At 37.9% G+C, this 22,407-nt stretch overlaps 2 protein-coding genes across 2 annotated transcripts in view; one reads left to right on the top strand and one right to left on the bottom strand.

The window, feature by feature from the left end:
• Window positions 1–22,407, bottom strand: part of LOC123566596 (uncharacterized) — a 58,052-nt gene that overhangs the window by 12,591 nt on the left and 23,054 nt on the right. The window lies entirely within an intron of this gene.
• Window positions 1–22,407, top strand: part of LOC128558998 (phosphatidylinositol 3-kinase catalytic subunit type 3-like) — a 72,118-nt gene that overhangs the window by 46,379 nt on the left and 3,332 nt on the right. Inside the window, exons 15-21 of the mRNA XM_053549653.1 lie at window positions 6,266–6,394; window positions 9,208–9,277; window positions 12,969–13,118; window positions 15,430–15,504; window positions 17,709–17,877; window positions 18,917–19,007; window positions 20,315–20,440. Coding sequence (XP_053405628.1) covers window positions 6,266–6,394; window positions 9,208–9,277; window positions 12,969–13,118; window positions 15,430–15,504; window positions 17,709–17,877; window positions 18,917–19,007; window positions 20,315–20,440 — 810 coding nt within the window. The remainder of the gene's footprint in view (window positions 1–6,265; window positions 6,395–9,207; window positions 9,278–12,968; window positions 13,119–15,429; window positions 15,505–17,708; window positions 17,878–18,916; window positions 19,008–20,314; window positions 20,441–22,407) is intronic.

Below are 22,407 nucleotides of genomic sequence, written 5' to 3'. Positions count from 1 at the left end.
TATAAATATATGCAAAATACAGAAAAATAGGGATGGGGTGGTGAGGGGTAGATAAAAGGGGTGGACAAGTTGTTATATTCAAATGCAGGTTTCTCTTATTATTAATAAACAAAAGTTACTGTATTTAGATACCATATTATATTTAAACTTGAGTTTCTCTTAGATACAAGTTAAGTATTAATTTACCAGTTATTATATTGCAGTGCAGGTTTCTCTTAAACTAGCCTGGCTCTGTGGCTGCATGGTTATATTTTGTAAATACAGCAAACATTTTATAAGTAAATTTTAAGCCTCTGAAATAGCACATTTTTGTCTGATGGCTAAACCATACCTATGTTAGGAGCCAGGGGCAGAATAAATGTTAATGCAGAAACAGCCTGCTTTGGTCCACTGCAGTTTCATCCGCTTTTATTAGCACACCTGTCACATAGTGACAAGGTGAGCTTTTGTGATCACCCTTCGTCCGTCGTCAGTCCGTCCGTGCGTCCGTCCGTGCATCAACAATTTCTTGTCTGCACGACAGTGGTTTCATTTATGATTTTATTTTAACCAAACTTGCACACAACTTGTATCACCATAAGATCTCGGTTCCTTTCTTGAACTGGCCAGATCCCATTATGGGTTCCAGAGTTATGGCCCCAGAAAGGGCCAAAATTAGCTATTTTGACAAATCAGATCCAATCGTAGGTTCCAGAGTTATTTTATATCTGATTACCTCCCCTGATTGTAATCAAAATGGATTTATATCAGTAAGTACTTATAGGACTTATTTGAAATTTCATTATTGTCATTAGTTGGACTGAGCCAATCAGGGTAGATAACTATGGACTGATTTTATGTCAAATTACCTCCCTTTATTTCAAATTAAAATGGGTATATCTCCGTAACTAATGAAGATACTGATCTGAAATTTCATTTATGTCAACTGATTTAATTGGCAGATCCTTCTTTTGTTCACTTACAATAATTTTTTTTAATTACTTCCCTTTTACGTTACTATAAATAGCTTATTTTTAGTAACTTTTTTATTATTGGCCGTAGGGAAAAACCTAAGGTACAATATGGATGGTTCCTGCAATTTTTAGGTGTATTTTGACATATCTGTACCTTGTAAGAATTTTTTTTTTCTTTTTGGTTAAATTTATTCCCTTTGTTGTTCCTGTCCTTTGGACTTTAGATATTTTTTCTGAGGACCTTCTTGTCCTCAAGTGCAATGATAACAGGTGAGCGATATAGGGCCATCATGGCCCTCTTGTATGAAAAATGTGACAGTACAAACATGCGGACAGAAGCCAGCCTACTCTTAAACACAAGTTTCTGTTTTTAGCTCACCTGAGCAATGCTCAGGTGAGTTTTTGTGATCGCTCGATATCTGGCATCTGTCGTCTGTCAACATCTAACATGTGTATGCAATAGAGGCTGTATTTTTCAACTGATCTTCATGAAATTTTGTCAGAATAATTACCTTGAGGAAATCTAGGCCAAGTTCGAAAATGGGTCATCTGGGGTCAAAAACTAGGTCATTAGGTCAAATCAAAGAAAAACCTTGTGTATTTGATAGAAGCTGTTTTTTCAACTGATCTTCATGAAATTTTGTCAGAATGATTACCTTGATGAAATCTAGGCCATGTTCGACTATGGGCCATTTGGGGTCAAAAACTAGGTCGCTAGGTCAAATCAAAGAAAAACCTTGTGTATGCAAATAGAGGCTGTATTTTTATGCCCCCCTTCGAAGAAGGAGGGGTATATTGTTTTGCAGATGTCGGTCGGTCGGTCGGTCGGAATGTAGACCAATCCGTTTCCGGATGATAACTCAAGAACACTTGGGCCTAGGATCATGAAAGTTGATAGGGAGGTTGGTCATCACCAGCAGATGACCCCTATTGATTTTGAGGTCTGTATGTCAAAGGTTAAGGTCACAGTGACCCTGAATAATAAAACGGTTTCCGGATGATAACTCAAGAACACTTGGGCCTAGGATCATGTAAGTTGATAGGGAGGTTGGTAATGACCAGCAGATGACCCCTATTTATTTTGAGGTCAGTATGTTAAAGGTCAAGGTCACAGTGACCCTGAACAGTAAAACTGTTTCCAGATGATAACTCAAGAACGCTTAGGCCTAGGGTCACGAAAGTTGATAGGGAGGATGATCATGACCAGCAGATGACCCCTATTGATTTTGAGGTCAGTATGTCAAAGGTCAAGCTCACATTGACCAGCAACAGTAAAATGGTTTCCAGGCAATAACTCAAGAACGCTTTGGCCTAGTGTCAGGAAAATTGATAGTTAGGTTGGCCATGACCAGCAGATGACCCCTATTGATTTTGAGGTCATTAGGTCAAGGTCACATTGGCCAGGAACAGTTAAACAGTTTCTGATCTTGTCCAAAACCATAGGGCCAAGGGCTTTGATATTTGGTATGTAGCAAAATCTAGTGGTCCTCTACCAAGATTGTTCAGATTATTTCCCTGGGGTCAAATATGGCCCCACCCCGGGGGTCACATGGTTTATATAGACTTATATAGGAAAAAACTTTGAAAAACCTTTTGTCCAAAACCACAGGGCCTAGGGCTTTGATATTTTGTTTATGACATCATCTAATGGTCCTCTACTAAGAATGTTCAAATTATTCCCCTAGGATCAAATATGGCTCAAACATGGGGGTCTCATGGTTTACATAGACTTATATAGGGAAAAACTTTGAAAATCTTGTTGTCCAAACCACAAAGACTATGGCTTTGATATTTTGTAATGTAGCACCATTTAGTGGTTCTCTACCAAGTTTGTTCAAATTATCCCTCTAGGGTCAAATATGGCCCCGCCCCAGGGGTATTTATGGTTCATATAGACTTATATAAAGAAAAACTTAGAATCTTCATGTCCATGTCTTACATCATTCAGATTTGGACCATATGTATAGTTTTGAGTGGCAAGATGAACCTTGACATGAGTTGACCTTGATCTTGACCTAGTGACCTACTTTCACATTTCTGTAGCTCCAGCCTTCAAATTTGGACCACATGCATAGGTTTGTGTACCGAAATGAACTTTGACCTTGTTATTGACCTAGTGACCTACTTTCACATTTCTGAAGGTACAGGCTTCAAATTTGGACCACATGCATAGTTTTTGTTCCAAAATAAAATGTGACCTTGATTTTGACCTAGTGACCTACTTTGACATTTCCGAAGCTACAGCCTTCAAATTTGAACCACATGCATAGTCTTGTGTACTGAAATGAACTCTGATCTTGAGAATGACCTAGTGACCTACTTTCACATTTCTGAAGGTATAGGCTTCAAATTTGGACCACTTGGATAGTTTTGTGTTCCGAAATAAAATTTGACCTTGTGACCTACTTTCACATTTCTCAAGCTACAGCCTTCAAATTTGAACCACATGCATAGTTTTGTGTACCGAAATGAACTTTGATCTTGAGATTGACCTAGTGACCTACTTTCACATTTCTGAAGCTACAGGCTTTCAAATTTGAGTACCCGCATGCATATTTTTGTGTTCTGAATTGAAATTTGACATTGATTTTTTACCTATTACCTACTTTCACATTTCTCAAGCTACAGCCTCCAAATCTGAAGCACATGCATTAGTTCTGTCTACCGAAATGAACTTTGACCTTGAAATTGATCTAGTGACCTGCTTTCACATTTCTCAAGCCACAGCTTTCAAATTTTGACCACATACACATTGTTTTGTACTGAAATGAAATTTGACCTTGATTTTGACTTGAGCTAGTCTTGAAATTTGGAACATTCAAAAATGGCTCAGTGGATGGCACCAAGATCACTCTGTAATCTATTGTTAGGTTAATAGGTTAAAGGTCAAGGTCAGAATAAACCAGAATGGTAGAACTTTTGTTTACAGTGAGCATATAATTTCTGTTCCTTGTGCAATTACTGAATGCATCAAGGGGGTATTTCGTGTTCGACGAGCTCTTGTTCGATTGATCTTGATGAATTTTGGTCAGAATAATTGCCTTGATGAATTCTAGGTCAGATTTGAATATGGATCATCTGGGGTCAAATACTAGGTCACATGGTCAAATCTAAGAAAAACCTTGTGTATGCAACAGGAGCTGCATTTTATACCAGATCTTCATGAAATTTGATTAGAATGTTTGTCAGGATGAAATTTAGGTCGAGTTTGAATATGGGTCATCTAGGATTAAAAACTAGGTCTCCCGGTCAAATTAAAGAAAAACCTTGTTTATGCAATAGGGGCTGCATTTTACACTGGATATTCATAATATTTAGTCAGAATGATTGCCTTGATGAAATCTAGGTCAGTTTAGAATATGGGTCATCTGTGGTCAAAAACTAGGTCACTAGGTCAAATCAAAGAAAAACCTTGTGTATGCAATAGAGACTGGATTTTTATGCCCCCCAAGGGAGGCATATAGTTTTTGAACCGTCTGTCGGTCTGTCGTTCTGTCAGTCTGCAGTCTGTCGTCTGTCAGTCTGTCCAAATTTTCGTGTCGGTCCATATCTTTGTCATCGATGGATGGATTTTCAAATAACTTGCATGAATGTTGTAACCACAGTAAGACGACTTGTCGCGCGCAAGACCCAGGCCGTAGCTCAAAGGTCAAGGTCACACTTAGACATATAAGGATATGTGCATTGATGGCGTGTCCGGTCCTATCTTTGTCATCGATGATGGATTTTCAAATAACTTGGCATGAATGTGTACCACAGTAAGACGACGTGTTGCGCGCATGACCCAGGTCCGTAGCTCAAAGGTCAAGGTCACACTTAGACGTTAAAGGATAGTGCATTGATGGGCGTGTCCGGTCCATATCTTTGTCATCGATGGATGGATTTTCAAATACTTGGCAAGAATGTGTACCACAGTAAGACGACGTGTCTTGCGCAAATGACCCAGGTCCGTGCTCAAAGGTCAAGGTCACACTTAGACGTTAAAGGTCATATTTCATGATAGTGCATTGATGGGCGTTGTCCGGTCCATATCTTTGTCATTCATGCATGGATTTTAAAATTATTGGGCATGAATGTGTACCACAGTAAGACGACGTGTCTGTAGGTCAAAGGTCCTAAACTCTAATATCGGCCATAACTATTCATTCAAAGTGCCATCGGGGGCATGTGTCATCCTATGGAGACAGCTCTTGTTCAATTGATCTTCATGAAATTTGGTCAGAATGATAGCCTTGATGAATTTAAGATCAAGTTTGAGTATGGGTCACCTAGGGTCAAAAACTAGGTCGCTAGGACAAATTAAATAAAAACGTTTTGTATGTGATAGAGGCTGTATTTTTCAATTGAGGTTCATGAAATTTGATCAGAATGAATGCCTTGATCAAATCTAGATCAAATTTGAATGTAGGTCATCTTGGCTGAAAAACTAGGTCACTAGGTCAAATTGAAGAAATAGAGAATAATAGGTTAGTGCCGTAGATGAGAAAGTTTATCTGGCAAGGTGGAGGAGGTTATCGGGTGAGCTGAAGGCGAACCTGTAATGTCCAGAGCCGGCCAGATAAATTTCTCCATCTTAGGCACTAACTGTTATTTATTTATTTGTCATTATTCATTTTCTGATATTGGCAATTAATTTTACAAAATAATGCGTTGGACAACCGTTTTAATGACGTCATATACGTAATGACGTCACTTATATAATGAAGTAATCACCGACACAGTAATGTGGTTACAATTAAAAATCGTAATACTTCTTGTTTTTGAATAAACTCATTATTTGACCACCATTTTCTTAGTTCGACGTTCAACACAATGGTGATGGTTTCAATGCAAATTCTTATGCAACAATATCGATCATAAGTCACATGATCAACTGACGTATATCACTGGTCACGTGTCAACTGACAGTATATCAAGAAAGATATACGGCACCCTGATATTGGGTCGAAAATACTGCAAGTGACAGGATAAAATACTTGTTTACACTTAAGAGACTGAATTTTTGGTCCAATCTTAATGAAAATTTGTCAGAATATTTGTTTCCATGAAATCACTAGGTCAAACATGTTTACACTGTTATGGTATGTTTCTCAGGTGAGCGACCAAGGGCCATCTTGGCCCTCTTGTTTAAATACCATGTAATTTACTTGAACATAGGCCTGTGGCTAATAGTAGCTTTGTTACTGCCTGAAAATTCTCGAAGTATCTACCAGTTTGTGCTAGTTTGCAAATGAAGTTGAAGCTATATTTAGAAACCACTTACTATATTTAAACATATGTAAATATAAATAGACATCTGTTTATATTTTTAGAGTAACCTGATGCCATGTAAACTGACATTCCACACTGCTGATGACAAAAGTTATGTTACTATATTTAAACATGGAGATGACCTGCGACAAGACCAGTTGATGCTGCAGATGTTTACACTGATGGATAGGGTAAATTTTTAACCCTACAATTAAATCTTTGTGAACACTTTCGAAGAGCAAACACCTCTGTACAAAAGTCAGATATTTTACCCCATTCTAGTGTTGTTTTTGTCGTCTTTAGGCAATGTTTTTACAGGAGAGAGTAAGCATATGTTAACAGAGATATTCCCCATCTCATGTGCTGTTATCACACCTTTTTACGTATCATAATTATGCACTTTCTATGGCAAAGCAGGAACGTATTATGGCCCTGCAACGCAATGCAAAAGAAAATGACGTCATCATGATCAAACCAAGCTGACATTCTCAGCAGAACATCAACTTCATGCCTGTTTACCAATAGCAAACACTTATTGTTACTCATTACAGAATTTTTATGCCCCCACTTTGGGGGGAGCATATAGATTTGCTCTTGTCCGTCCGTCCTTCCGTCTGTCCGTCTGTCCGAAAATGTTGTGTCGCGCGTAGCTCTGAAAGTATTTGACGTAGAGTCACAAAACTTTACGGGAATGTTGGTTAGCATGTGTAGTTGTGCACCTGGGGATTTGCGTCCGGATTCATTCAGTCATGTAGAAGTAATGGCCTCTGACTTTGTAAAAATTGGTCATTTTAATGTTGTGTCGCGCCTAGCTCCAAAAGTATATGACCTAGAGTCACAAAACTTTACAGGCTTGTTGGTCAGCATGTGTAGTTGTGCACCTGGGGTTTCGCGTCCGGATTCATCTAGTCATGTAGGAGTTATGGCCCCTGACTTAGTAAAAAATTGGTCATTTTAATGTTGTGTCGCGCAAAGCTCCAAAAGTATTTGACCTAGAGTCACCAAAGTTTACAGGAATGTTGGTCAGCATGTGTAGTTGTGCACCTGGGGTTTGGCGTCCGGATTCATCCAGTCATGTAGGAGTTATGGCCCCTGACCTAGTAAAAAATTGGTCATTTTAATGTTGTGTCGCGCATAGCTCCAAAAGTATTTGACCTAGAATCACCAAAGTTTACAGGAATGTTGGTCAGCATATGCAGTTGTGCACCTGGGGTTTCGCGTCCGGATTCATTCAGTCGTGTAGGAGTTATAGCCACTGACTTAGTTAAAAATGGGTCATTTTAATGTTGTGTCATGCGTAGCTCCAAAAGTATTTGACCTAGAGTCACCAAAGTTTACAGGAATGTTGGTCAGCATGTGCAGTTGTGCACCTGGGGTTTCGTATCCGGATTCATTCAGTATTGTAGGAGTTCTGGCCCCTGACCTGGGAAAAAATTGTCATTTTTGGCCCCTGACCTGGGAAAAAATTGTCATTTTAATGTCATGTAGTGGGGGCATCTGTGTCCCATGGACACATTTCTAGTTCAGTGTTATATATGTAGTCTATGCCAAACTTTGACATGGACATGTCGAAAAAATAAAATCCACCACAACACTGTGGGCTAATAGCTTTAACCTTCAGCCTACTGGTGGCAAGTGATTCAGCTTTTGCACTGTTCGCTATTCTGTCAGTAAAGTTTCAGTGAACACCCATTTGAATGATAAGTGATACTGCTTAAATTGAATGATGGACCAGTCCGTTTTAGAAATTTAGCGGAGTAAAGGTTAAAGACCACCTCAGAACACAGACCACCTGTCTTAAAAGACCATATGTATTTATTTCCCATTTGAACACAGTGATGTAGTATATTTTAACCTGTTGAAAAAGACCACATTTTGGCTCTCCCAACAGTGGTCTTTATAGATAGGGTTGAGTGTTTATCATTGAATGTAACAGTAGTTGATTAGGTTAATGTTGTTTCTGGATTCTTTACCAGTACAGACTTTTTCTCTTGGTGTAACTGACAACTTCTCTTGAATTAGAGGTGGAGGACAATCGACTGAAGATATTTTGTCTAAGGAAAGCATTAGGCTCATGGGGGATCCACTTGAGACATCCTTGTTATAGGTTTGCTTCCTGATGAAAGTAGTGAATTGTTGTAATAATTAACAAATAATATATTGCAAAAAATGATTTGTCAATGAATAAAATCATTGTTTGGAGTTAAGATGTGAAGGAGTTATATCACGCGGGCACAACCCAAGTGATGTAATAATACATATCTAACATGTTACCAGGGATTTCTTTCAAGAAATTGTATATATGAGATATATTATTTCAATTCTAACATGTTACCAGGGATTATTCATATACATCCTTGATGACACTCACCTAATATTTGCCTGTTTTTTTGTGGGTTTCTTTCCCAGTGTGCTGCTGTGAAGTTTTATGCTAAGATGTGATAACTGTGACGTACAAACAGTTAATTTTCACATAATAACACAGCTTTTAGTCTTCTTTGCTGAATAGGAAAACAAATTGGGTCATGTCAGAATGCATCTTAAATGATTATGATTGCATTTTCTCAAACATAAAATACAGTCAAATACCATTATCTCGATGTTCAAGGGACTGCTAAAATTGCATCGACGTATCCGAAGTTCGACGTAATTAGGACTTGGACGATTACTCGGTTAATGAGATCCGATTCGATTACTATGTAAAACCGGTTTCAATTTTGCAAAACCACTAATCGCTCTCAAACAACAAACATCACAAATTGTACCTCATCTTTATATATTTCTTTGACAATCACATACTATATGATCGACCCGCAGTATATTTCCGCTAAAACACATCAACTTGAACATAATTAATAGTCTCAGATTTGCCTGTCGTGATATATCTGATTCAACTGTATATAGTAAATGGTAACAATGTCCTGTATTCAAATACAAGTAAATATATGTTCTTTAATTTTTTTTATAAACTCGTGTTTTACTTATTTCATGGGTTCCCTTTCAGTTGCTGAGACAAGAAAATTTGGATTTGAAATTGACGCCATATAAAGTTCTGGCTACAAGCACGAAACACGGTAAGAAAAGTCAAAGCGGAGTTATAATAATATGTGTTTGCTTGAAATTGGACATTTGTAAAGCCTTATCCTCTAATACTAGCAAAATAAAAAGTGTAAAAAAAAGAATTCATTAAAACATCGGACACATGAGCAATATAAGTATTCTTGATGGAACCAGTCACATGAGTCCACTTGATATAGCCAGTCACATGAGCCCACTTGAAGCAACCAGTCACATGCACCCACTTGATACAACCAGTCACATGAGCCCTCTTGATGCAACCAGTCGAATGAGCTGACTTGATGCAGCCAGTCACATGTGCCCTCTTGAAGCAACCAGTCACATAAGTCTTGATGCAGCCAGTAACATGAGCCCATCTGATGCAGCCAGTCTCATGAGCCCACTTGAAGCAACCAGTCACATGAACCCACTTGATGCAACCAGTCAAATGAGCAAACTTGATGCGGCCAGTCACATGCCCCCACTTGATGCAGCCAGTCACATGAGCCCACTTGATGCAGCCAGTCACATGAGCACACTTGATGCAGTCAGTGGCATTAGCCCACTTAATGCAACTAGTCACATATGCCCACTTGATGCAACCAGTCAAACGAGCCCATTTGATGCAGCCAGTGTCATGAGCCCACTTGAAGCAACCAGTCACATGAGCACATTTAATGAAGCCAGTCACATGAGCGCACTTAATGCAGCCATTCACATGAGCCCACTTGATACAACCAGTCACATGAGGCCACTTGATGCAGCCACTCACATGAGCCCACTTGATGCAGCCAGTCACATGAGCCCACTTGATGCAGCCAGTCACATGCACCCACTTGATGCAACCAGTCACATGAGCTGACCTGATGCAGCCAGTCACATGAGCGCACTTGATGCAGCCATTCACATGAGTCCACTTGATGCAACCAGTCACATGAGCACATTTGATGAAGCCAGTTACATGAGCGCACTTAATGCAGCCATTCACATGAGCCCACTTGATACAACCAGTCACATTAGCCCACTTGATGCAGCCACTCACATGAGCCCACTTGATGCAGCCAGTCACATGAGCCCACTTGATGCAGCAGTCCATGCACCCACTTGAGCAACATCACATGAGCTGACCTGATGCAGCAGTCTGAGCGCACTTGATGCAGCCAGTCACATGACCACTTGATGCACCATCACATGAGCCCACTTGATGCAACAGTCACTGAGCCACTTGATGCAGCCATTCACATGAGCCACTTGATGAACCAGTCACTAATTAGCCCACTTGATGCAGCATCACATGAGCCCACTTGATGCACCAGTCACATGAGCCCATTGATGCAGCTTCACATGACCCACTTGAAGCAACCAGTCACATGAGCGCACTTGATGAGCCAGTCACATGAGCCCACTTGTACAATCACACTGAGCAACTTGATCACCAGTCACTGAGCCACTTAAAGCAGCCAGTCACATAGCCCACTTGATGCAGACCAGTCACATGAGCCACTTGATGCAGCAGTCACATGAGCCCACTTGATGCAGACAGTCACATGAGCCCACTTGATGCAACCAGTCACGTATGCCCACTTGGTACAACCATCGAAATGAGTCCACTCAATGCAGCCAGAGCCACATGAGCTCACTCGATGCAACCAGTCACATGGGCTCACTCAGTGCAGCCAGAGTCACATGAGCCAACTTGATGCAACCAGTCACATGGGCTCACTCAATGCAGCCAGAGTCACATGAGCCCACTTGATGCAACCAGTCACATGGGTTCACTCAATGCAGCCAGAGCCACATGAGCCCACTTGATGCAACCAGTCACATTGGCTCACTCAATGCAGCCAGAGTCACATGAATGCCAACTGATGCAACCAGTCCATGGGCTCACTCAATGCACCAGATCACATGAGCCACACTTGATGCAACAGTTCACATAGGTTTCACTCAATGCAAACAGAGCCACATGAGCCCACTTGATGCAACCAGTCACATTGGCTCACTCAATGCAGCCAGAGCCACTTGATGCAACCAGTGTCATGAGCCCACTCCATGGAGCCAGAGTCTTTGAGGCTATCTTTGAATTTCAGTCAGATTACTGAGGGGCAAAATCAAGCAACATAAACTGCTGGGACGTCTCAAAATGTAAAGTAATATTAGTATCAATGGAAGCATTGAGTGGACAGAACTTATCAAGAGCCAGGCATCATTAGTAAAGCTACTAACTAAGTAGTTACAAGGATAAGTTCAGGAATATGTAACAGTTACTTATAATAAGTTACAGGAATATGTTGCAGGAATATTTTCAGTAACTTATTATAAGTTACAGGAATAAGTTGCAGGAATATTTTACAAGAATAAATGCAGGGATAAGTTATAGGGAAAAGTTACAGCAATAAGATACATGAATATGTTAAAGGAATATGTTACAGCAGTAAGTTACAGAATTATGTTACAGCAGTAAGTTACAGTAGTATGTTACAGCAGTAAGTTACAAGAATATGTTACAGCAGTAAGTTACAGGAGTATGTTACAGCAGTAAGTTACAAGAATATGTTACAGCAGTACATTACAGGAGTATGTTACAGCAGTAAGTTACAGAAGTATGTTACAGTAGTAAGTTACAGGAGTATGTTACACCAGTAAGATACAGAGTATGTTACAGCAGTAAGTTACAGGAGTATGTTGTAAGATACAAGAATATGTTACAGCAGTAAGGTACAGAAGTATGTTACAGCAGTAAGTTACAAGAATATGTTACAGCAGTAAGTTACAGGAGTATGTTACAGCAGTAAGTTACAGGAGTATGTTACAGCAGTAACTTACAGGAGTATGTTACAGCAGTAAGTAACAAGAATATGTCACAGCAGTAAGTTACAGGAGTATGCTACAGCAGTAAGTTACAGGAGTATGTTTCAGCAGTAAGTTACATGAATATGTTACAGCAGTAAGTTCCAGGAATATGTTACAGCAGTAAGTTACAGGAATATGTTACAGCAGTAAAATACAGGGGTATGTTACAGCTATAAGTTAAAGAATATATTACTGGCTTAAGTTACAAAGTAAGTATTAGGGGTAAGTTACAGGAAATTGCTTAGAAAATAGATTCATCTTAAAAATTGGCCTAATTATGTCTCCCACCACACAGTGGTGTGGGAGACGTATTGATTTACTCCAGTCTGTATGTGTGTCTGTCACAAAGCTTGTCCGCACTCAGAAGTAGAACATTTCTCATTCGATCTTCACCAGACTTCAACAAAATGTGTCTGCCAATAAGTGCTCGGCCAAGTTCGATAACTAGCCAATTCGGTTTAGGCACTTCGGAATTATGGCCCTTGAGTTACCAAAAAATACTCAGATTTCTTGCGCATTTTTTTGCCCGTAAACCGGCGCCTATACTCCTTTTAAAAGTAGTAGTATAGACGTCCTTTTGGTGTCAAGAAAGTGCATGCACATGTGGATTAAGTAAACACTAAAGACTGACTTACTTTTTAGATGATTAGGCAGTTGTGGGAGACATGCACTTTTCACAAAAGCATTTCTAGTTTAACAAAAAAGAAAGAGGGAAATTTGAGTATTTTTGTATTTTTTAATTTTAAGCAAGATTGCAACAGTTTTCGTATCTCTTTTCACCAACAATAGTACCTCTATTGCATTGTTTAATGTGTCAAAAATGTAATATGACTATCTTCCGTTGTGTATCTGTAGGTTTTGTACAGTGCATAGAATCCCTGTCAGTGGCTGAGGTCCTTGATAAGGAAGGAACTATACAAAATTACTTCCGAAAACAAGGTCCATGTGAGGGGGCACCATATGGGATACAGCCAGAAGTCATGGACAACTATGTAAAAAGTTGTGGTAAGTTTATGTTTTGCAAGAGGTCACAATGGTAGCTAAGGTCAAATTGCAAATCTACTGACACTAAGGGTTTGGTTATTTTTATTCAAAAAATTCAAATTATATGCAATTATTGATTCATCCAAAGAATATGATCTGATACTCATGCACAGAATGTCATATTGACAGAGGCAAAGTCAAGGTCAGTATGACCTGTTTCTTAATGTCATATTTTACGGCTTACTAGTCAACAATTGTTTTATTGTCTGAATGAAAGATGATGATGATGGTGATGATGAACGATAATGATGATTAGAGTGATGATGAACACAGGTGTTGGTTTGACATAATAAAACCAAGTTCAGATGTCTGTCTTAGATTCAGCCAGAATCCTGATAACAGGTAGAAATCTGTCTTGAAATATTTATTGCACTACATGTTCAATTTTTGGCCCCTGTGGCCAAGTTGTTACGGTCTGACTTTAGAGCACTTGCACCCCCCCTCCCCCACTGCTGTGGTTTTTAGCTCACCAGAGCAAAAAGTGCTCAAGGTGAGCTATTGTGACCGGTCATTGTCCGGTGTGCGTCATGCGTCAACATTTGCCTTGTTAACACTTTAGAAGTCACATTTGTGATCCAATCTTTATGAAACTTGGTCAGAATGTTTGTCTTGATGAATTCTAGGTCAAGTTCGAAACTTGGTCATGTGGTTTCAAAAATTAGGTCAGTAGGTCAGATAAAAGGAAAATCTTGTTAACAATCTAGAGTCCACAGTTTAAGTTTGAAACTGATCAGAATTGGTCAGAATATTTGTCTTGATGACCTCTAGGTCAAGTTCGAATCTGGGTCATGTGGGCTCAAAAACAAGGTCACCCGGTCAAATCAAAGGAAAAGCTTATTAACACTCTAGAAGCAGCATTTGTGACCCAATCTTTATGAAACTTGGTCAGAATGTTTGTCTTTATGATCACTAGGTCAGGTTTGAATCTAGGTTATGTGGGGTCAAAAACTAGGTCACCCGGTCAAATCAAAGGAAAAGATTGTTAACACTTTAGAAGCCACATTTTTGACCCAATCTTTATGAAACTTTGTCAGAATGTTTGTCTTGATGATCTCTAGGTCAAGTTTGAATCTGGGTCATGTGGGTTTAAAAATTAGGTCACTAGGCCAGATCAAAGGAAAATCTTGTTAACACACTAGAGTCCACAATTTAAGTTTGAAACTGATGGGAATTGGTTAGAATGTTTGTCTTGATGACCTCTAGGTCAAGTTTGAATCTGGGTCATGTTGGGTTGAAAACTAGGTCACCCGTTCAAATCAAGGAAAGCTTATTAATACTCTAGAGGCCCATTTGTGATCCACTTATGAAACTTGTCAGAGTGTTGTCTTGAGATTTCTAGTCAAGTTGAATGGGTCAGTGGTCAAAAATATGGTCACTAGCCAATCAAAGAAAATCTTATAACACTCTAGAGTCCACAGTTTAAGTTTGAAACTGATGAGAATTTGTCAGAATGTTTGTCTTGATGACTTCTAGATCAAATTTGAATCTGGGTCATGTGGGGTCAAAAACTAGGTCACCGTCAGATCAAAGGAAACCTATTAACACTCTAGAAGCAAACTTTGTGACCCGATCTTTATGAAACTTAGTCAGAATTTTGTCTTTATGATCACTAGGTCAAGTTGAATCTAGGTTATGTGGGTCAAAACTAGGTCACCGGTCAATCAAAGGAAAAGCTTGTTAACACTTTAGAAGCCACATTTTTGACCCAATCTTTATGAAACTTGGTCAGAATATTTGTCTTGATAATCTCTAGGTCAAGTTTGAAACTGGGTCATGCATGGTCAAAAATTAGGTCACTAGGGCAAATCAAAGGAAAATCTTGTTAACACTCTAGACTCAACAGTTTAAGTATGAAAGTGATGAGAATTGGTCGGAATGTTTGTCTTGATGACCTCTAGGTCAAGTTTGAACCTGAGTTATTTGGGTCAAAAACTAGGTCAGTAGGCCAGATCAACTCTGGTGAGCGATATAGGGCCATCATGGCCCTCTTGTTAAATCTTACTTGAAGTGTAGAACTCTTTCATATGAGGAAACCATCCAGTTGGCTTGCAAGATCATTGGTTGTACACAGGTATCAGCTTGTGCCAGTCATAATGCTTGGGGAGGCACACAGGGTCATCATTCACAATGAAAAGCTGGAATGTTGTCATATGGCCTATAATTGTGTTGTTGTGATGTTTAACCAATGAATTCCGATATTAAAATATAATTATATACAGAATCTTAACATATATCCATCAAACAACTGTTACATGTTGACTTTCCTTTACAGCTGGTTATTGTGTGGTGACTTATTTACTTGGAGTGGGAGATAGGCATTTAGACAATCTGCTTCTTACAAACTCAGGTAGGTCATGAGTGGTGACTTATTTACTTGGAGTGGGAGATGGACCTTTAGGCAGTTTGCTTACAAACACAGCCGTGTTGGTTATTGTGTGTTAACTTACTAGAAGTGAGAAATAGGCATTTAGTCAACCTGCTTATTACAAACTCAGAAGCTAACATAACTTAACAATTTAGCTTTTGTATCTAGATATAGAAGTTACTTAACAAATTCAGATTATCAAAACTACTGATTAAATTGTACTACTAATTGTAATACTAATTGTTAAATAAATGTTGGTTCTAGTCAATCAGTGATTGACTGTGTATGTAGTTATTCAATCAGCGATTGACTGTGTATGTAGTTATTCTAGTCAATCAGTGATTGACTGTGTATGTAGTTATTCTAGTCAATCAGCGATAGACTGTGTATGTAGTTATCTTGACTGTATAATGAGTTTAAGTTCCATGTTCATGAGGAACTGTGTGGGCGGTTCTAGTCAATCAGCAATTGACTGTTTAATAAATCCATGATCATGAGGAATCGTCCACTTGCACCCTGTGGACGGTTCTGATCGATCTGTGATCGATCTGTTGTCTGTGAAACTAATATTATATAATGTACAGGTGATATCTTGGTGAAGTTTTGTTATTACCCGTTGACTGTAATTTTATGCATCCGCGGTATGGTTAAATGTGTTTCTAACATAATTTGGTTTTATGACACGGTTCCTATGGTTGTGAACTAGGTTTTGCCCGTAAATAGAAACAATCTAGCGTAATTCCTAGTGTCACGATTAAAATGTTTCCATTAAAACCTTGAATCTTGAAGAGGTGAAATAATACATATGCTTGCTTGCTCGACGTCGGTTTTTACAATTTTGATATAGCCTGGGGTTTACAATGTACGAAACATTATCCAGCATATCATTTCACACGGCCAAATCTGCCACTTACTAATACTAAGGATTGTCTTACTGTCTGATTGTTGGTTCCAATGTTGATGTTAGGTAAATTAAACTCAGTAGTATCGTTACAGGTGTTTATTGTCTTTTTAATTCTAGAGTCTTAAAATAAATCTCTTAGAGACTACTGACATGGATTTAAAGGGGTAAACAGGTCTGCAAATTTGTATTTTGTATCAGAGTATGAAGCTGTTTTTTAGCTTGACTATTCAAAGAATAGTCTAGCTATTTTGCTCACCCTGGCGTCAGCATCTGTGTCGCACATTGGTTTAAGTTTTGCATACAAGTACATATGGCTATCATTTAAAGGCATACAGCTTTGAAACTTATTTTTCCTTTTTCAAGGTCAATATATATTACCGACCTCACTGGGTCAAGTCCCATAACTCCGACATGTATTTTTGGCAAATTTTACCCCCTTTTAGAGTTAAAAAATTCTGGTTAAAGTTTTTCATGCAAGCTATTATCTCCAAAACTAATGCAGGTATTGAAATGAAAGTTCACAAGTGTCTTCTGGGTTATAAAACTAGTTGATAGCATCAAGTCCAAATACACTGACATGAATTTTGGCCTAATTTTGCCTCATTTTGGATTTAGAAAAATCCTGGTTAAAGTTTTGCTTGCAATTTCATATAGCTATTACTTAAAGGCATATAGATTTGAAACTTATTTTTTCTTTTTCTTGATCAATTTACCAACCTCACTGGGTCAAGTCCCATAACTCTGACAAGTATTTTAGGCAATTATGCCCCTTTTTGGACTTAGATATTTCTGGTTTAAGTTTTGCATGCAAGTAATGCTATCTGCAAAACAAATGCAGATATTAAATTAAATTGAAACTTCACATATGTCTTCAGGGTTATAAAATTAGTTGATTGTATCAAGTCCGAAATTTTTTACATGTATTTTGGGCCAGTTACAATCTCCAAAACTAATGAATATACTGGATTGAAACTCTATTATAGATATTTTAACATTTAGGGTAATATTTCTACTTCTGGGACAACAGTTGGAATAGTCGAGCACAGGCTGTCTTAAGCTCAGCTCTTGTTTTCTTAACAAATTTGATGGTAACATTTCTTTATAAAAAAATGTACATGTAATTGGACTTTTTTATCAAAATGTCGAAGCTAACATTACTTCTCAATTTGATATTGTAAAGCTACATACGAATGTATTTACAGTTCTCCTTATTATCCCATATATGGTATGTTTACAAATATTTTTCAGTAATTATGTTAATATATATGTTGTTTTTTTGCAGGAAAATTATTTCATGTAGACTTTGGTTACATACTGGGTCGGGACCCAAAGCCGCTACCCCCACCAATGAAATTAAGCAAAGAAATGGTTGAGGCTATGGGTGGAAGCACGTCGGATCATTTCAAGGACTTTAAACAACACTGCTACACTGCATTCCTTGCTCTCAGGAGGTAACTTGATACTCAAAAATGTTTTTCTTGTTAAAAATTTATGGTAAACTGGAAATTTGGGAAAAAAAAGACTTAGAAAAAAAAGATAAAATGATATGTACAGCATTTTTAGGCCCAAGAAATTTACTTTCGGTTGAACAGTAATTTAAACCCTTCCTACTGAATGTTGATGATTTAGCAACTCTGGTTTTAAATGCAGATGATTTCACAACTTTATTACTGTATGTTTATGATTTAACAACTTTATTATTGGATGTGGATGATTTAGCAAATTTATTACTGAATGTGGATGATTTCACAACTTTATTACTGTATGTTGATGATTTAACAACTTTATTATTGGATGTGGATGATTTAGCAAATTTATTACTGAATGTGGATGATTTCACAACTTTATTACTGTATGTTGATGATTTAACAACTTTATTATTGAATGTGAATGATTTAGCAAATTTATTACTGAATGTGGATGATTTCACAACTTTATTACTGTATGTTGATGATTTAACAACTTTATTACTGAATGTGGATAATTTCACAACTTTATTACTGAATGTGGATGATTTCACAACTTTATTACTAATGTGGATGATTTAACAACTTTATTACTGAATGTGGATAATTTCACAACTTTATTACTGAATGTGGATGATTTCACAACTTTATTACTAATGTGGATGATTTCACAACTTTATTACTAATGTGGATGATTTAACAACTTTATTACTGAATGTGGATGATTGAGCATTTCTGTTACTAAATGTGGATGATTAAGCAATTCTGGCTTTGAATGTGGATGATTTAACAACTCTGTTATTGAATGTTGAAGATTTAGCACTCTGTTACTGAATGTGGATCAGTGAACATTTCTATTACTGAATGTGGAAAATTTAGCAGTTCTGGCTTTGAATGTGGATGATGTAACAACTCTGTTACTGAATGTTGATGATTAAGCATTTCTTTTACTGAATATAGATGATTCAAATAGCATTTCTTAAACTACTGCATTAACATAATTTTTGATAATTGTCTGTTTAAGGTCTGCAAACCTGATACTTAACCTGTTTTCACTGATGGTAGATGCTAACATTCCAGATATTGCCCTAGAACCGGATAAAACAGTTAAAAAGGTAATTTTGTCATAAAATATACCTGATACAGCCCTTTCGCTGTATCTTTTCAGCTGTACTTGTTTATATTTCACAGCTCATGTCTAATAACATATTATTGTTAGAGAATATTATTGTCAACTTTGTGTAATATTATCAAATTAAAATGGTCATATAAAACAATATACTTTTCCATGTTTGCCTTTTATGTTAAAGGCAAAAGGGATGTTTGTATAACATGATTTCCGTGTGTGCTGTTTATGTTACAGGTACAAGACAAGTTTGTGTTACACCATTCCGATGTGCACTATTAATGTTACAGGTACAAAACAAGTTTGTGTTACACCATTTCCATCTATGCTATTTATGTTACAGATGCAAGACAAGTTTGTGTTACACCATTTCCATGTGTGCTGTTTATGTTGCTGGTACAAGACAAGTGTGTGTTACACCTTTTCCATGTGCGCTGTTAATGTTACAGATACAAGACAAGTTTGTGTTACCCCATTTCCATGTGTGTGATTTATGTTACAGGTACAAGACAAGTTTGTGTTACACCATTTCCATGTGTGCGATTTATGTTACAGGTACAAGACAAGTTTGTGTTTCACCTTTTCCATGTGCTCTGTTAATGTTACAGATACAAGACAAGTTTGTGTTGCACCATTTCCATGTGTGTGATTTATGTTACAGGTACAAGACATGTTTGTGTTTCACCTTTTCCATGTGCGCTGTTAATGTTACAGATACAAGACAAGTTTGTGTTACACCATTTCCATGTGTGTGATTTATGTTACAGGTACAAGACAAGTTTGTGTTACACCATTTCCATGTGTGCTGTTTATGTTACAGGTACAAGACAAGTTTATTTTACACCTTTTCCATGTGTGCTATTTATGTTACAGGTACAAGACAAGTTTGTGTTACACCTTTTTCATGTGTGCTATTGATGTTACAGGTACAAGACAAGTTTGTGTTACACCATTTCCATGTGTGCTGTTTATATAAGAGATACAAGACAAGTTTGTGTTACACCATTTCCATGTGTGCTGTTTATGTTACAGGTACAAGACAAGTTTGTGTTACACCTTTTTCATGTGTGCTATTTATGTTACAGGTGCAAGACAAGTTTGTGTTACACCTTTTCATGTGTGCTATTTATGTTACAGGTACAAGACAAGTTTGTATTACACCATTTCCATGTGTGCTGTTTATATAAGAGATACAAGACAAGTTTGTGTTACACCATTTCCATGTGTGCTGTTTATGTTACAGGTACAAGACAAGTTTGTGTTACACCTTTTTCATGTGTGCTATTTATGTTACAGGTACAAGACAAGTTTGTATTACACCTAACAGATGAGGAAGCTGTGGCCTACTTACAAAATCTGATAGATGAGAGCGTGTCGGCCATGATGGCGGCACTAGTGGAACAAATACATAAAATGGCACAGGTATGGTCTAATTATCATTTTCATCTTCTTAATTTGGTTAAGAAATACTTTTGCTAAATTGTCATTGTGCCAGATTAGCTCAGTGGGGAAATCTGTTTTTGTTCTGTTTTGTTGGACTTTAAGAGACACCAACACAGTCTTGGTCAAAAAGTAGTGGCTTGAGATTTTGATACTGAAAACCTATGCGCCCCCTCCAGGCACTGATGCATAATGTCATAGGTTGGCATGTGGTTAGAACGAATGACTTCCAGAAAGCAAGATGGATGGTAACCTCGCATTTATTATGTACTCAGTTCTTTAGTAATTTTCATTTAGTTCAATGAAACTTCATTTATACAATGTATATGAATCATCAACTTGAAGAGGACATGGTCATATTTTTAGCCCACCATCATCAGATGATGGGCTATTCAAATCACTCTGCGTCCGTGGTCCGTGGACCTTCCGTCCGTCCGCCCGTCCGTTAACAATTTCTCGTTTTCGCATCTCCTCAGAAACTACCAAGGGGATTTTGACCAAACTTTGTCAGAATGATGTATTGGTACCCTAGTTGTGTCCCCCTGAAAATCAGACTGGTTCAACAATTTTTTAGTGAGTTATGGCCCTTTGTTTATTTCTATAATTTACATAGATTTATATAGGGAAAAATTTTGAAAATCTTCTTGTCCAAAACCACAGAGCCTAGGGCTTTGATATTTGGTATGAAGCATCATCTAGTGGTCCTCTACCAAGATGATCATGCAAATTATTTCCCTGGGGTTTAATATGGCCCCGCCCCGGGGGTCACATGGTTTATATAGACTTATATAGGGAAAAACTTTGAAAAACTCTTGTTCAGAACCACAGGGCCTAGGGCTTTGATATTTTGTATGTGACATCATCTAGTGGTCTTCTACTAAGATTGTTCAAATTACCCCCACTAGGTTCAAATATGGCCCCGCCCCGGGGTTCACAGGGTTTACAAAGACTTATATAGGGAAAAACTTTGAAAATCTTCTTGTCCAAACCACAAAGCCTAGGGCTTTGGCATTTGTAATGTTGCATCATCTAGTGGTTCTCTACCAAGTTTGTTTGTTCAAATTATCCCCCTAGGGTCAAATATGGCCCCGCCCTGGGGGTCACATGGTTCATATAGACTTATATAGGGAAAAGCTTTTAAATCTTCTTGTCAAAAACCTACAACATTCAAATTTGGACCATATGTATGGTTTTGAGTGGCAAGATGAACCTTGACATGAGTTGACCTTGATTTTGATCTAGTGACCTACTTTCACATTTCTGTAGCTACAGCCTTCAAATTTGGACCATATGCATAGTTTTGTGCACTGAAAAACTTTGACCTTGACATTGACCTAGTGACCTACTTTCACATTTTTTAAGGTACAGGCTTCAAATTTGGACCACTTGCATAGTTTCATGTTCTGAAATGAAATTTGACCTTGATTTTGACCTAGTGACCTACTTTCACATTTCGCAAGCTACAGCCTTCAAATTTGGACCACATGCATAGTTTTGTGTACCGAAATAAACTTTGACCTTGACATTGACCTAGTGACCTACTTTCACATTTCTCGAGCTACAGCCTTCAAATTTGGACCACATGCATAGTTCTGTGTTCCGAAATGAAATTTGACCTTGATTTTGACCTTGTGACCTACTTTCATATTTCTCGAGCTACAGCCTTCAAATTTGGACCACTTGCATTGTTTTGTGTACCGAAATGAACTTTGACCTTAAGATTGACCTAGTGACCTACTTTCACATTTCTGTAGCTACAGGCTTCAAATTTAGACCACATGCATAGGATTGTGTACCCAAACAAACTTTGACCTTAACATTGACCTACTTTCACATTTTTTAAGGTACATGCTTTAAATTTGGACCACATGCATTAAATTTGTGTTCTGAAGTGTAATTTGACCTTGATTTTGACCTAGTGACCTACTTTCACATTTCTCAAGCTACAG

This window comes from Mercenaria mercenaria, chromosome 8, assembly GCF_021730395.1.
Source record: "Mercenaria mercenaria strain notata chromosome 8, MADL_Memer_1, whole genome shotgun sequence".
NCBI classification, from domain to species: domain Eukaryota; kingdom Metazoa; phylum Mollusca; class Bivalvia; order Venerida; family Veneridae; genus Mercenaria; species Mercenaria mercenaria.
This window is presented reverse-complemented; position numbering and strand designations above follow the sequence as displayed.